Genomic DNA, 15,659 nt, shown 5'->3' on the forward strand with positions numbered 1-15,659 from the left:
CAGGGGTGGTGATTGAAAGCAGTTTTTTCCCCCTAATTTGGGATTTTTACCAAAGATACGTAGCAGTATAAATTTTGGCCAAAATGTATGAAGAAAAATTACTAATTAGCAAAATTGTATAACCGAAACAAAGAAAAAAGCATTTTTCACAAAATTTACGGTATTGTTTTATTTATAGCACAAAAAATAAAAACCCACTAGTGATTAAATACCACCAAAAGAAAGCTCTATTTGTGTGAAAAAAAAGGACGCAAGTTTCATATGGGTACAGTGTTGCATGACTGAGTAATTGTCCAATAACCACAGCACATTCTTTATTTTTTTTTTTCTCATTGTATCTACAATGTGGTACAACATACTGATCACACTAAGGTACCATAAGCTGTAGATAAAATGATTGTTAGCAGATGTTCCCAAAAGCCCCATACACACTATCAGATTTTCTGCTGATTTTTGTCTTTAGATTTACCAAAACCATGTAGTAGAAGGGCCTGCCTGATTGCATACAAATTGAACCTCCTAAGGTTTGACCTCATATTACAAGGTTTTGGTAAATCTGAAGGAAAAGATCAGCAGAAAATCTGATAGTGTGTATGGGGCTTTAGACTTAAAAATTATTTCAAGCTTCTTCCATAGTAAAAAAAGTTGAGAAAGGGTTGCATTAAGCTTTTATCATGTAATCATCCAATTTTTATCACTGGAGCAGAGCTCCAGTAATTTGTGTTTATTAACCACTTGCTTACTGGGCACTTAAAGAGGAAGTAAACCCTTCCAAACAACTTGGACCTATAGGTAAGCCTAGATTAAGGCTTACCTGTAGGTCCAAGCAATATCTCCTAAACCTATATGGTTTAGGAGATATTTGCCCGAAAATGGGCACCGCTGTCTACGGCGCATGCGCCGTAGACAGCGGCGCGCAGGCGCACTAAATGCGGCAAATCCAAGAATGGATTTGCCTAATTTGTCGACTCCCGTGCGCATGCGCGGGAGTGACGTCATCGCGGCTTCGCCGTATGGCAGCAGCGGAGCTGCGAGACGCGACTCCCGTGCGCATGCGCGGGAGTGATGTCATCGCGGCTGCGCCGCTGTGATTTGTCAGAGCTGCGAGACGCCACCAGCAACATGGATGCGGCGGACTACAGGGGACAGCGGCGACTTCGCTGGCTCCTGTGTCAGGTAAGTGACACATAATGAGCTACTATGCCATGCATAGTAGTCCATTATGCTTTACCTTTGCAGGGAAAAAAAGAGGAAGTAAACCCATCAGGGTTTACTTCCTCTTTAAACCCCCTTCCTGCCCAGACCAATTTTCTGCTTTCAGCATTTGAATGACAATTGCGTGGTCATGCAACACTGTACCCAAATTAAATTGCTATAATTCTTTTTTTCACACAAATAGAGCTTTCCTTTGGTGATATTTAATCACTGCTGGGTTTTTTATTTTTTGCTACCAAAAAAGAAAAAAAAAGTTTCATAGTTTGTTATACAATTTTGAAAACAGGTAATTTTTCTCGTTCATTAATGTGCACCAAGGAGGCGGCACTGATGGACACTGATAGGTGGCACTGATGGGCACTGGGAGGTGGCACTAGTGGGTGGGAATTATGGTATGGGCACTGATGGTTGGCACTAATGGGCCACACTGAAGGGCACTAATAGGTGGCACTGAAGGGCACTGATAATCACTGATGGATGGCACTGATGGGCACTGGTAGGTGACACTGATAGTCAGCACTGATCGGTGGCACTGATGAGGCATTAATGGGCATTGGCAGCACTGGTGGGCATTGATAGGTGGCACTGTTGGATAAAGGTAGGGGGCACTGGTGGGTATTGATAGGTGGCACTGGCAGGTGACCCTGGTGGGCACAGATGAGGCAGCCACAGCTCTGTGTGAGGGGCCGCTGTCCCTCTGACAGGACCCGGCGATTGGCTTTTTTCCCCCTCACGCTGACAGCATGAGGGAAAAAAACAAATTGATTACCGATCTTCTGTTTACATCATGTGATGAGCTGCCATTGGCTTACAGCTGATTGCATGGTTAAGGGGCTGGGATCGGCCTCTTACTCCAAACTGTGATTAGCAGAGTCTCATAGCCTCTGTGATCACAGAGCATGCCATGTGCGCCCCACAGCTCATGCATGGGGGGGGGGATGTCATATGCAGGCCTTCCAGCAATTAAGGGCCACGCTATAGTCGGCATTCAGGTATAGCGCAGGTGGGAGGAGATCAAAGGACAGCAGCTACATAACGTGTACCTGCTGATCTTTAATAAACACGCACTCACCTGTCCCAGGATCCAGCGATGTGGTCACCTGAACCATAATTTCTCTCCCTCTCTCTCCCTGGAGCCAGCATTTCAACTGTGGGCACCCAGCTGTGACTGCTTGTGACTTCACAGCCATGTGCGTACCGCGCTTGTACAAGTCACGCTGCACCTCTTGAATGGTCTGGCAGTCTTCTGGGACCTGTGATGTCTCCCAGAAGACTGAAGGGAGGGGGAGAGGAGAACTTCCGCTTGGATCACCTAGGCAATCTGAGTGTAAAGGTGATCGGGTACCTGTGAAAAGGGTGGTTGATGATTGGAATAAACTATCAACTGAGGTCAACAGTAAGCTTCAAACATGCTTGGGATAAACATAAATCCCAAGAAAAACAAGAAAACAAAATGGGCAGACTTTTATGGACTACTCAGTCTTTTTCTGGCATCACTTTTCTGTTTCTATGTTTGTAAAACTAGGTACCCGCACCGACCCCCCCAAAAAAACATTACCTGCCGAATGTATTTTTTATTTTTTTACTGAAAATGCTTTGAAATTGCAGGTTAAAAATATGCTTGATTGGCTGGTTTATGATGATGTAACTCCTGCGCATGCGCACAAGATTTATATTATCCTGGCACTGAGAGGTGATAAGAATGTACACTGAACTTTGCTTGTGCAGACATTTCTCTATGGATGAAGTCATCATGCTTCTTTTTTTTGCATTGCAACTGTCAGCTATGAATAAAGTGGGAGTATTCTTCCAAAACATGGTGGCGCAGATGCATTCTAAGCTGTGACAAGCAGGTCCCTGAGTAGGTAGTTGTACCTCAACAAGTCAACTTGTATTGTAGGTTTAGTGGTCCTTTAAGATGAGCGAGAGTTCTCCGTCTTGTGGTATTTTAGAAACTGGCTGTTAAAACGTTCATGTTGACCTTTCAGATGTTTTATGTGATTTTGGAGTAGATCCTGGGGCCCAGTTATCGACAGACCAAAGCCTGAAAACAAATCTAGCTCTGAAGAGACAACCTTATCTTGGCATCATTGATTTTTAATTAAACATCTACAAGCAGTTTAATCTTGTTATGGGATGTTAATTGACATTGTTCTTTACAATGCAAAAATAACACATTTGAAGCTTGGCTGCTCTCCTGTTGAAAACAATCAATATGTTGTCAAATACATGTAATGGATGTTATAATAAGACCATTGTTTGATCATGGAGCATAAAAATACCTGTTCTCTAAAGGATAGTTAAATGTTCAAAAATGGTTCCAGTCACAAGCGTATGTATAGAAGACAATGGGTTTCACTAATGTGTTTGTTCACTAGCGGCATAATGTTAATGTTTGACTAAGTAATAAAAACCTAATTTGTTTAGCTTAATCTATAAGCAGGCTCATATATATATTTAAAACTTACAGATTATAATATCATAATATAAGTACATTATGCAGTATAATTAGAGATATCCGGGAACTAATGAAGAAACACTATATAAAATCACCAAATTATCTAAAATTTTTTTTTATTGCATCTGGGATTTAAGAACTCATAGATGCCTCCACACAAATCTATCGCTGACAGTTAAAGTGTCAGCTAAAACCAAAAGTAATGTAATATATCGCAGTTTACCAGGTGAAATGGTGGTATGGCACAGTGACCTGGTGAAGTATACACGTTATAACTTTCTAAAATAAAATGAGATTGTAAAACGTAAAAATCTTCATAGAATGTTCTATATCTATATGGTAAAATACATACATAGATACAAATTTTGTGGGTGCTGGCTCCCTAATTCCTAGGGGGAAGCTGTCACATTTAGTTGTGGTCAGGGCTGGACTTACCATTGGGCTTGACTGGGCTCAAGCCCATGGGCCCCGCCCAATAGGGGGCCCTGCAGGCCCTGCCAAGATACATAGCCGAGTGTATTTGGCTCGACTATGCTCACAGTCATGCCCAGTCCCGACCTCTGATGGACATAACACAGGGACTGGGCATGACTGTGAGACAAGCCGAGTACACTCGGCTACTCTTGGCTCCGCTCAGGACTGCGAGAGGACCCGAGATCCATCGAGAGGACTCGAGAGCCAAGATATACAGGACTCTGTATCTCAGTGGTGCCATTTTTAGGCTGCAAATGACACTGGGGCAAGGCTGCAAATGACACTGACAGGGCTGCAATGACACTGGACAAGGCTGCAGATGGGCAAGGCTTCAGATGGACACTGATAAGGCTGCATTGATGGGCATTTAAATGTACGTTTTTTTCCTTTAAACTTCCCTCCTAAACTTGGGGTGCGTGTTATACACCGATAAATACGGTAATGTATAGAAGGTAGGGCACGAAAGTGACTCAAGCCCAGGGGCCCCTACCACCCTAAGTCCTGCCCTGGTTGTGGTAATACCTTTGCTAATTGTTTTGTTCACACTGCAGCTGAAGGTTCACTTGGCCTTGGGTGTCCACAGAACTTTTTTTATGGGGGGAAGGCCATCATTTTAGGGTAACCCATGCAGTGTCCCTTTTTGACAATATCATTATCACATTATCATGGCCAGAGACTGCAGACATAGTACAGTCCCTAGGATAAGTAATGGATAATGATCAACAGGCCCTCTTACCAAACCCAGTGAAACGACAGCAGTGATCCCTCCGGCTGAACGATCAATCACTCTGGCTCCCCCGGGGGTGACTCTGGTCAGTAGTGTAGCATGTCTGTACCCTGGTCTCTCTAGCTTTCTCCTGGAACACTCCTTATTCTTTGTCCTGTAGCACTCTCTCCCTCAGCTTTTTTCCAGGCTGTAGTCTCTCAATCTCTCTCTTGATCGAGCTGTAGCCTCCTCCCTGTGGAAAATGGGGCTGCCAATCTTTGGGGCTACATGTCCCATGATGCTCTCCTCTCCTAGTCTCCCTTTGATTGGCCCTCAGTTATGGCCAATAGGAAAGGAACGGAGTGGGCATGAAGCCCCGATAGCGATGCAACTGTGCTGAATTTAAGATCTGATCCTTAATTTGACTTGACCCCCCCTTGCCCCTACCTGCGGATGCCCATGCACTTGGCTAAACACCCATTTGTTTGGCTATTTGCATAATATTCTCCATAGACTGTACACAGTGCAGAAGTCCCCTCATATTATTTCCCCTGCTGGTTGAATGTTCTTGGCCTTAGTGCTAAGCTATTTTCTCTATTGATAAATGCTAGCTCTTATTGTCAAATATTTTTATAGCTATTTTTCTATTCGGACTGAATGTAAGGTAATGATTAGGGATGAGCCGAACACCCCCCGGTTCGGTTCGCACCAGAACTTTCGAACGGACCCCGCGTTCGAAACGAACATTAGAACCCCATTGAAGTCTATGGGACTCGAACGTTCGAAATGGAAAGTGCTAATTTTAACGGCTAATATGCGAGATACTATCCTAAAAAGGGTTTGGGGACCTGACTCCTGCCTCAGGGGACATGGGTCAATGCAAAAAAAGGTTTTAAAAACGGCCGTTTTGGCGGGAGCACTGATTTTAATGACGATTAAAGTGAAAAAAAAAAGTGAAATATTCCTTTAAATATGGTGCCTGGGGGGTGTCTGTAGTATGCCTGTGAAGTGCCACGTGTTTCCCGTGTTTAGAACAGTCCCTGCACAAAATGACATTAAACGGAAATAACACCATTTAAAACTGCTTGCGGTTTTAATGTTATATCTGGTTCCTGCAATATGGTTGAAAATCATTCAGAAAAATGGCATGGGTAGCGCCCCCTGCCCATTACCAGCCTATTTGGGTCTTGTACGCATATTAAGGGGAACCCCGTACCCATATTAAAAAAAGGAAATGAGTGTGGCCCCCAGGCCCTATATACTCAGAACAGCAGTATACAGGCGGTGCAAACAAGACAGGGACTGTGTAGGTTTGTTGTGTTAAGTTGAATCTGTTTGTAATTTTCAACTGGTAAATTTTTAAAGTGTAGCTCCAGTCAAAAAATACTATTTTTAAGCTTTTTGGAAAACATAGGGAAGGGTTATCACCCCTGTATAATTTGTTTTGTCGTACATCTTTTTTCATCTCACTTGCTGCTGTCTGATGTTTGTAAGTTGGATGTTAGTAAGTAGGGGCCTGCCCTATATGCTCTGCAGAAAGGGCGGAACAAGGTGTTGGTTTTGCCACAACATTGTAAGCCCTGAAAGTGACTCTTGGTGGGTGCTGGAGCGACCTGCTGTGAACGATTATATCAAGAATTGTAATTACATGCCATTGTTGAACAGTGGTAGAAAAATTTACCTTTGGTGGTTGTGGTGCTGGTGCCACAACACTATAAGTCCTCACCATTACTCTGGGTGGGCACAGGAAGGGGCCCTCCTGTGAAATAGTATATCAAGAATTGTAATTACATGTCCCTGTTAAACAGGGGCAGAAAAATTGGGCCTTAGGCACTGGTGCCATCACACTGCAACCTCTGCCATATACTCTAGTTTTATTGCAGGAATTAGCCCTGCTGCAAAGCATTGCATCAAAAATTGTACTTAAACGCCCCTGTTAAACAGGGGCAGAAAAATTGGGCCTTAGGCACTGGTGCTGGTGCCATCACACTGCAACCTCTGCCATATACTCTAGTTTTATTGCAGGAATTAGCCCTGCTGCAAAGCATTGCATCAAAAATTGTAATTAAATGCCCCTGTTATACAGGGGCAGAAAAATTGGGCTGCTGGCATCACCCAGAACCAAAAATGTTCTTCCAACATATCAGCGGAGGAGGAAGAGGATAGACAATCAACATAACAGGACAGTCACTCAGCATCAGCATAGGCAGTCTTGAAGGGATGTGGTATTTCAAAAAAAATTATTCGGTTACATCAGCTTCAGGTGCTTGGTAGCTGTGGGTGATCCAAGACTGATTCATCTTGATGAAGGTCAGTCGATCAACTGATTCGGTGGACAGGCGCACCCTGTGATCGGTAACAAAGCCACCAGCAGCACTGAAGGTGCGTTCCGAAAGAACGCTGGATGCAGGACAGGCCAGTAGCTCAATTGCATACTGTGCAAGCTCTGGCCAGTGATCCATCCTCAAGACCCAGTAAGCCAGAGGATTTTCAGTGGGAAAGGTGTCCAAGTCTGACCTTGCCCCTAGGTATTCCTGCACCATGTAAATTAGACGCTGGCGATGGGTGCTGGAACCAATCATACCTTGGGGCTGCGGACTAAAAAATTGTCTGAAAGCATTAGTCAGACGGCCACCTTCTCCACCGCTCCTTCTGACTGATGCCTCAGCAACACGTTGTCCAGGACCAGGAGTTTGTGACCTCCCAGTCTCTGGGAACGCGTTGCACAGAGCTTTCTGCAAGGCCTCCCGGAGATGTCTCATCCTCTGCTCCCTCTGCGATGGCAAGATAAGGTCGGCAACCTTACCCTTGTACCGTGGATCAAGGAGAGTGGCCAGCCAGTAATGGTCCCTCTCCTTGATCCGAAGAATACGAGGATCCTTCCGCAGGCTTTGCAGGATCAGGGAGGCCATGCAGCGTAGGTTAGCTGAGGCATTCGGTCCGGAGTCCTCTGGGTCACTAAGGACAACATGATCCGCAGCTACCTCCTCCCAGCCACGTACAAGTCCACGTGTTTCTTGGGACTGTAAATCATCCCTATAAGACTGCTGCTGCTGATGCTGAGTGCCAGCCTCCACCTCCATGCTGACACAATCATCCTCCTCCTCCTCCTCCTCTTCCTCCTCCTCACCCTCTTCCTGTGTGATGGGTGGCACAGCAGGAACACTGTCTGGATAAAGGGGGCCTTGAGAGGCAAGGAAGTCCTCCTCTTCCTGCCTCTGTTCTGCCTCAAGTGCCCTGTCCATTATTCCATGCAGCGTATGCTCCAAGAGGTGGACAAGAGGTACAGTGTCACTGATGCATGCACTGTCACTGCTCACCATCCTTGTGGCCTCCTCAAACGGTGACAGGACAGTGCATGCATCCCTGATCATGCCCCACTGGCGTGGTGAGAAAAAACCAAGCTCCCCTGACCCTGTCCTGGTGCCGTAGTCGCACAGGTACTCATTGATGGCCCTCTGCTGCGTGTGCAGCCACTGCAGCATGGCCAATGTTGAGTTCCATCTGGTGGGCATGTCACATATAAGGCGGTTCTTGGGCAGGTTCAACTCCTTTTGGAGCTCAGCCAGCCGAGCACAGGCATTAAATGATCGGCGGAAATGCACACAGACTTTCCTGGCCTGCTTCAGGACATCATGTAAGCCGGGGTACCTGCCCAAGAACCGCTGCACCAACAGGTTAAGGACGTGAGCTACACAGGGCACATGGGTCAGTTGTCCCTGTCGGAGGGCGGAGAGGAGGTTGGTGCCATTGTCACAAACCACCATTCCTGGCTTAAGCTGGCGTGGCGTCAACCACCTCTCGGCCTGCCCCTGCAGAGCTGACAAAACATCCGCCCCAGTGTGGCTCCTGTCCCCCAAACAAACCAGCGCAAGCACGGCATGGCATAGTTTTGCCTGCGTACTTGCGTAGCCCCTGGAACGCCTACGGAGCACCGCTGGTTCTGAGGACAGAGCACTGGAAGAGGCCATGGAGGAAGAAGAAGAGGAGGGGGTGGAGGAGAGAGGTGTGTCACAACCAATAGTAGCATTTTGGAGGCGTGGTGGCGGAACAACCTCCAACACTACTGCTCCTTGTCCTGCATCCTTCCCAGCAGCCAGAAGAGTGACCCAATGGGCCGTGAAAGACAGGTAACGTCCCTGTCCATGCCTGCTGGACCATAAGTCAGCGGTAATATGTACCTTACCGCTGACCGCCCTGTCCAGCGAGGCAAGGACATTGTCTTCCACATGCCGGTAGAGAGCCGGAATCGCCTTCCCTGAGAAAAAGTGGCGTTTGGGGACCTGCCACTGAGGAACCGCACATTGTACAAACTCACGGAAGGGGGCCGAGTCTACCAACTGAAAAGGCAGCAGTTGAAGTGCTAGCAATTTAGCCAAGCTAGCATTCAACCGCTGGGCATGTGGATGGCTGGGAGTAAACTTCTTCCGCCGGTCCAGCAGCTGGGCCAGGGACATTTGCCTGCTATAATCGGATGTGGATGTACCACTAGCAGAGTTCCCGGAAGCACTTGGCTGTGACACACCTGATTCTACACCTTCATTCCTCTCAGAGCAGGTTTCAGAGAGGACTGAAGGTCTAGTGGGGTTGAAGATGCCAGCTGATGAGGAGCAAGGAGAGGTCCGCTTTGTTCTTTGGTGTGGGTCTTTGAGGTACGCTTGCCAACGAGCTGCATGGCAGGTCAACATATGTCTGGTCAAGCATGTGGTGCCCAAGCGGCTGATGTTTTGGCCACGTGAGATACGCTTGAGACATATGTTGCAAATAGCAGCGGTGCGATCTGATGCACTCGTCTCAAAAAAGGCCCACACCAAAGAACTTTTAGAATAACGCGCAGAGGAAGCGCTCTGCGCAGGCGGAGCTCTGCGGTGTGATTCAGTTGGTGTGCTGCCCCTAAGCTGACCCCCGGAGGGCATCCTGCCTCGTTGGACATGTGCCTCCTCCTCCTCCTCCTCCTCCCTCCTTCCAGGCACCCACGTGGAGTCAGTGCCCTCATCATCCCCTCCCTCTTCATCGCTGTAGCAAACCTGGCAGTATGCTGCAGCTTGTGGAACATGACTGCCAGATTGCTGTCCTTCTTGAGCATCCCCTCTCTCTGCGCTCACGCTACAGCCTTCCTCTAGCTGAGTGTCATCATCAGAGCCCACCAAACACTGGGCATCCTCCTGGAGCATGTACCCAACACTGTGCTCAAAGAGTTCAGGAGACTCCTCAGGAGGACGTGGTGGGTCTAGGGAAGGAGTCACTGATGATGACATTGAGAGGAGGGAAGACGATGTGTTGGCAGCTGCTTTGCTACTACCCTGAGACTGGGTGAGAGAGGATGAGGAGGATGAAGAGGGCTTGGTCATTCACTCTACCAAGTCGTTGGCATGTTGCGGTTCAACATGTCCAGCTGCAGAAAAGAAGGACAAGCATGTCCCATGGCCACGTGCTGATGACAATGCACCGCGTCCACGACCAGCACTGTTGTCTCTAGACACAGAGCCTGCTTGCCCTCTTTTATCGGCTCGCGCCTGTCTGCCTCTCCTTGCTGGCCTTCCAGACATGGTAATGGCCTGAAGGGAGTTGGGTAAAACAGTAGTTGGGTAGTTTATATTGTGCTGGAGGCACACAACACCCACTAACTCCTGCAGATGCCTTTTTTATAGAACAGCAGAGATAAAGGGGTATATACAGATGTATACTGTGCTGTGCTGGAAGCACACACAACTTCCAATAACTCCTGCAGATGACAATTGGGCCCAAATAGAGAACAGCTATGTAGGTGGATTATAGCGGTATGTACTGGGTACAGAGCACGCAGACAGCACGCACTATCTCCTAACACTACTGACTGCAAGCTCTATTATTAAAGATGGACCACTAGCTATATAGGTGAGGTGAATATCACGGTGTATACTGCGGTCAGGGCACGCAGACAATAACCAGAAAACAGCAGAGTTAAAGGGGTATATACAGATGTATACTGTGCTGTGCTGGAAGCCCACACAACTTCCAATAACTCCTGCAGATGACAATTGGGCCCAAATAGAGAACAGCTATGTAGGTGGATTATAGCGGTATGTACTGGGTACAGAGCACGCAGACAGCACGCACTATCTCCTGACACTACTGACTGCAAGCTCTATTATTAAAGATGGACCACTAGCTATATAGGTGAGGTGAATATCACGGTGTATACTGCGTTCAGGGCACGCAGACAATAACCAGAAAACAGCAGAGATAAAGGGGTATATACAGATGTATACTGTGCTGTGCTGGAAGCACACACAACTTCCAATAACTCCTGCAGATGACAATTGGGCCCAAATAGAGAACAGCTATGTAGGTGGATTATAGCGGTATGTACTGGGTACAGAGCACGCAGACAGCACGCACTATCTCCTAACACTACTGACTGCAAGCTCTATTATTAAAGATAGATCACTAGCTATATAGGTGAGGTGAATATAGTGGTGTATACTGCGGTCAGGGCACGCAGACAATAACCAGAAAACAGCAGAGTTAAAGGGCTATATACAGATGTATACTGTGCTGTGCTGGAAGCACACACAACTTCCAATAACTCCTGCAGATGACAATTGGGCCCAAATAGAGAACAGCTATGTAGGTGGATTATAGCGGTATGTACTGGGTACAGAGCACGCAGACAGGACGCACTATCTCCTGACACTACTGACTGCAAGCGCTATTATTAAAGATGGACCACTAGCTATATAGGTGAGGTGAATATCACGGTGTATACTGCGGTCAGGGCACGCAGACAATAACCAGAAAACAGCAGAGTTAAAGGGGTATATACAGATGTATACTGTGCTGTGCTGTGCTGTGCTGGAAGCACACACAACTTCCAATAACTCCTGCAGATGGCAATTGGGCTCAAATAGAGAAGAGCTATGTAGGTGGATTATAGCGGTATGTACTGGGTACAGAGCACGCAGACAGCACGCACTATCTCCTAACACTACTGACTGCAAGCTCTATTATTAAAGCTAGATCACTAGCTATATAGGTGAGGTGAATATAGTGGTGTATACTGCGGTCAGGGCACAGACAGTAACCACTACACAAGAGCAAGATAGGAAATCAGCCAAAAACGATTGGTGTGTAACTGTGTTGAAGGTACACAGAACACCCACTGCTTCAGATGCCAACACACTACACGAGGCGGCCTTATATAGTGTGGGGCGTGCACTACACAGCCTGAGCTATGATTGGCCACAGGCAGGACGCCCGTGGCCAATCATGGCTCTCCTCGCTGCTGGCGCTGCGATTGGCCAAGCATGCAGGGTCACAGTGCATGCTTGGCCAATCATGAGCCAGCAATGCACTGCGCCATCGCAGTGCATTGTGGGCCACACGAATTTTGCCGCGAACGGCTCAAACGTTCGGTATTCGCCGAACGCCCGAACGACCAATGTTCGAGTCGAACGTACGTTCGACTCGAACACGAAGCTCATCCCTAGTAATGATACAGCGAAAGGCAATAAGAAAACTATTACACACATATTACAATCAATTTGGGTATTACTTACTACACTCACATGAAGGTTGAGACATTTGCAAAGCATTTTTTTCTTTTTATAAATAGACCTCCTATATGTAAGAACCTTTAAAAACCTTTATGCCCTGTACACACGGTCGGACATTCCGACCACAAAATCCATCAGATTTTTTTCCGACGGATTTTGTCCGAAACTGGTGTTGCATACACACGGTCGGACAAAGTTGTGGGAAAATCCAATCGTTCGGAACGTGGTGACGTTTGTTGCGTATGGTGGGACTATGTAGAGGCTAGTAGCCAATGGTAGCTTTGGTCTCATAATTTGATCTGAGCATGCGTGGCACTTTGTCTGTCGGAATTCTTTACAAACGATTGGAAAAAGTCAGATCAGATTTTTTTGTCGGAAAATTTTAGATCCTGCTCTCAAACTTTTTCCATCGGAATTTCCTACGGAAAAAGTCCGATAGAGTCCACACACGATCGGATTTTCCAACAATATAATCTGATGTGTACAGGGCATTACAGAAAGCCTCCTAGGTGAGATGTGAGCCTAAAACCTCATATCAATAGTCTAAAGCCTAGTACACACCACTCGTTTTTTTGAGTTGAATGAAAAAAGTACAGTGGTCAGAGCTGCTAATCCTTCACAAGTGATTAGAGAACTGATCTTGATGAAGCTTGACTGAAAAAAAAGGTCTGGGGAAAAATGCTTGGGAATGAATCCTCTATAGTAAAGAGAGAGAGAGAGAGAGAGAGAGAGAGAGAGAGAGAGAGAGAGAGAGAGAGAGAGAGAGAGAGAGAGAGAGAAATGTAATTATAGTAGCTTATTTTTAGAAGTGAAAGTAGAAACAGTAATCATATATAACCCCATAAATTTATTACACTTACTACATTATTTAAAACATGATTCTAGCCCCATTGTCAAAATTTTCAGCTTTAAGGTCACATTTTCTCCCGTTAAGCATGGCAAAATGTTGTCTTTTAGGTATGAACAGAGTAGGAAGCAGTGGTTAGTTCCTTTGAGGAGATTTCCCTTCATTTCCTGTCCACGAGACACAGTAGGTGCATCAGGAAGTGAAGCGAAATTACCTTTTTAAAAAGTTGGCACCAGAACAATGTCCCCATTGAAAGATTTCTCTTCTATTTCTATTCAGTTGACATCTATACAATTTTCAAAAATATTGAAATTCCCATCTCTTACTGTCTTGGCGATAATGGTTACAAGGACAAAAATTTGCATTTAGATACACTAAGTTTCTTTGTCCTCATTTTGTATTTTGTTCTTTCTAGCATTGCTGGTGGCATTTGGTGTTTTGCTATCCATCACTGGATTATATTATTTTATAGCATACATCATCAGGTATGTCTGAATTTCATTAATTCATATTGTTAAAAGTTCATTCATTTTTTCAATGCATTTGCATTCGTTATTTCAATTAATACATTTCAATAATGCTTATTTGGTTTCAAGTTATAAAATAAAATATATGGATCACAGTCATTAGAAGCATCACATTACTACTCCAGAAAACCTCTACATGAAATGATAAATTTAGTTTACAACTGAAGATCATTAACATTTAGATTGTATCTACTATTGATGTATCCCTTTCCATTCATAACCATCCATTATAGTCCACAGTAAAATTTAAACGTAAACAGGGTGATGTCTATAAAATGAGACTTCTCGAAAACCTGTCTCAGTATATACTTCAGGAAATCAGGCTTTAGGTAAATGCTTCAAATTAGCTAGTCCAATATTGCATGTGTAAAGAAGGAATAGAAAGCATGAAGAAGTGTAAGAGAAGAGACAGAAAGTTCTACGATGGTGTGCCTGGGGTGGAAAATATCAGAGCTCAACCAGCCGCATCTCCTATTAGCAGAGCCAGGAAGAAGTATAAAATAGAACAAGAAGAAAAAGAACATGAAAATATACCACCAATCCACACCTGAGCAACACCCGGGGGGGGGGGGGGTCGTGACCCCCACAAACCCCCCAAGCTGATAAGGAAAGCACCTCATTCCACATTGGCTTTCAGCCCTGAAGTTGTATTATATTTAGGGCTGGTTCAGACTACATGCAGTCCAGTTCAGTTTTTCTGCATCAGAAATGCATGGACAGTAGGTTATATAGTTTCCAATGGCATAGTCCACACTAGTGCGGTCAGTTCCAGTGCACTCCAGAAAAAAAGTAGAACATGCTGCATTTTGTCTGCACTCGAATGGAAGGAAACGCTGTAAAACGTATCAAAAACATACTGGAACACACATAAACACACCAAAAACTCACCGGAATGCACATGTCCCCTTTTAAGGTGAAGAAAAAAAGGAGAGGAAAAAATGCACTGGAAACACATCAAAAACTTGCATGCAGAAAAGAATCCAAAATGCATCCAGATTCTGTTTCTATGGTGTAAACTGACCCTCAGTCCAATGTTCCCCAGTGCTCTCAAAGCCCTTGTACACCTGATCGGACATTCCGACAACCAAATCTGTCGGATTTTGTCCGAAACTGGTGTTGCATACACACAGTCGGACAAAGTTGTCGGTAAATACGATCGTTCAGAATGTGATGACGTTATTTTGTTATGACGGGACTACGTTCAGGCTAGTAGCCAATAGCTTTGGTCTAGGAATTTGATCTGAGCTTGCGTGGCACTTTGTCTGATCGGAATTCTCTACAAACGATCGGACAAAGTCTGATCGGATCATGTTGTTGGAAATTTTTTATAGCCCAGCTCTAAAACGTTGTCAGTCGAATATTCAGACGAAAACAGTCCGATGGAGCCCACACACGGTCGGATTATCCGACAACACGGTCCGATCGGACATTTTCCGTCGGAATGTCCAACCATGTGTACAAGGGCAAAGAGTTGTTGTTTGTAACTGACAACATGATCCGAATTTTCATAGACCATTATCCAGGATAACAAACATATTTTTCGGAAAGTCAATGTAGATGTTTTCTATGTCTTAACAATAGAAATTTTGATAGCTAAAAAAAAAAGATTATAAGACATTCAGAGGATTTTTAAATACCTGAGATTGGCTTATTCAGTAAGGCTGTACATTTTGGGGCATTTCTTTTAGTTACTGTGTGTAAAAGAGTAAAAATATGGGTTAAAAATTGTTTCACCTTTTGGCCATCAAATATAAAACATACCCCCTGATGAGCTTGCTCCTGAAAGCAATGGGGAGAGGAATCTGTGTGCATTCTAGCAAGTCTAGTTGGTACCAAGTACCATCTAGAGCAGTGGTTCTCAACCCTGTCCTCAAGTACCCCCAATAGGCAATGTTTT

At 45.3% G+C, this 15,659-nt stretch overlaps 1 protein-coding gene across 1 annotated transcript in view; it reads left to right on the forward strand.

Annotated features, from left to right (window-relative positions):
• Window positions 1-13,323: 13,323 nt before the first annotated feature.
• The window catches only part of LOC143930034 (heparan-alpha-glucosaminide N-acetyltransferase-like), a 519,140-nt gene continuing 516,804 nt past the window's right edge, over window positions 13,324-15,659 (forward strand). Inside the window, exons 1-2 of the mRNA XM_077453933.1 lie at window positions 13,324-13,345; window positions 13,651-13,720. Of these exons, the coding sequence (XP_077310059.1) occupies window positions 13,324-13,345; window positions 13,651-13,720 (92 nt within the window). The remainder of the gene's footprint in view (window positions 13,346-13,650; window positions 13,721-15,659) is intronic.

This window comes from Lithobates pipiens, unplaced genomic scaffold, assembly GCF_037356315.1.
Source record: "Lithobates pipiens isolate NorthernLeopardFrog02 unplaced genomic scaffold, aLitPip1_a1.2 Scaffold_25, whole genome shotgun sequence".
Classification (NCBI taxonomy): domain Eukaryota; kingdom Metazoa; phylum Chordata; class Amphibia; order Anura; family Ranidae; genus Lithobates; species Lithobates pipiens.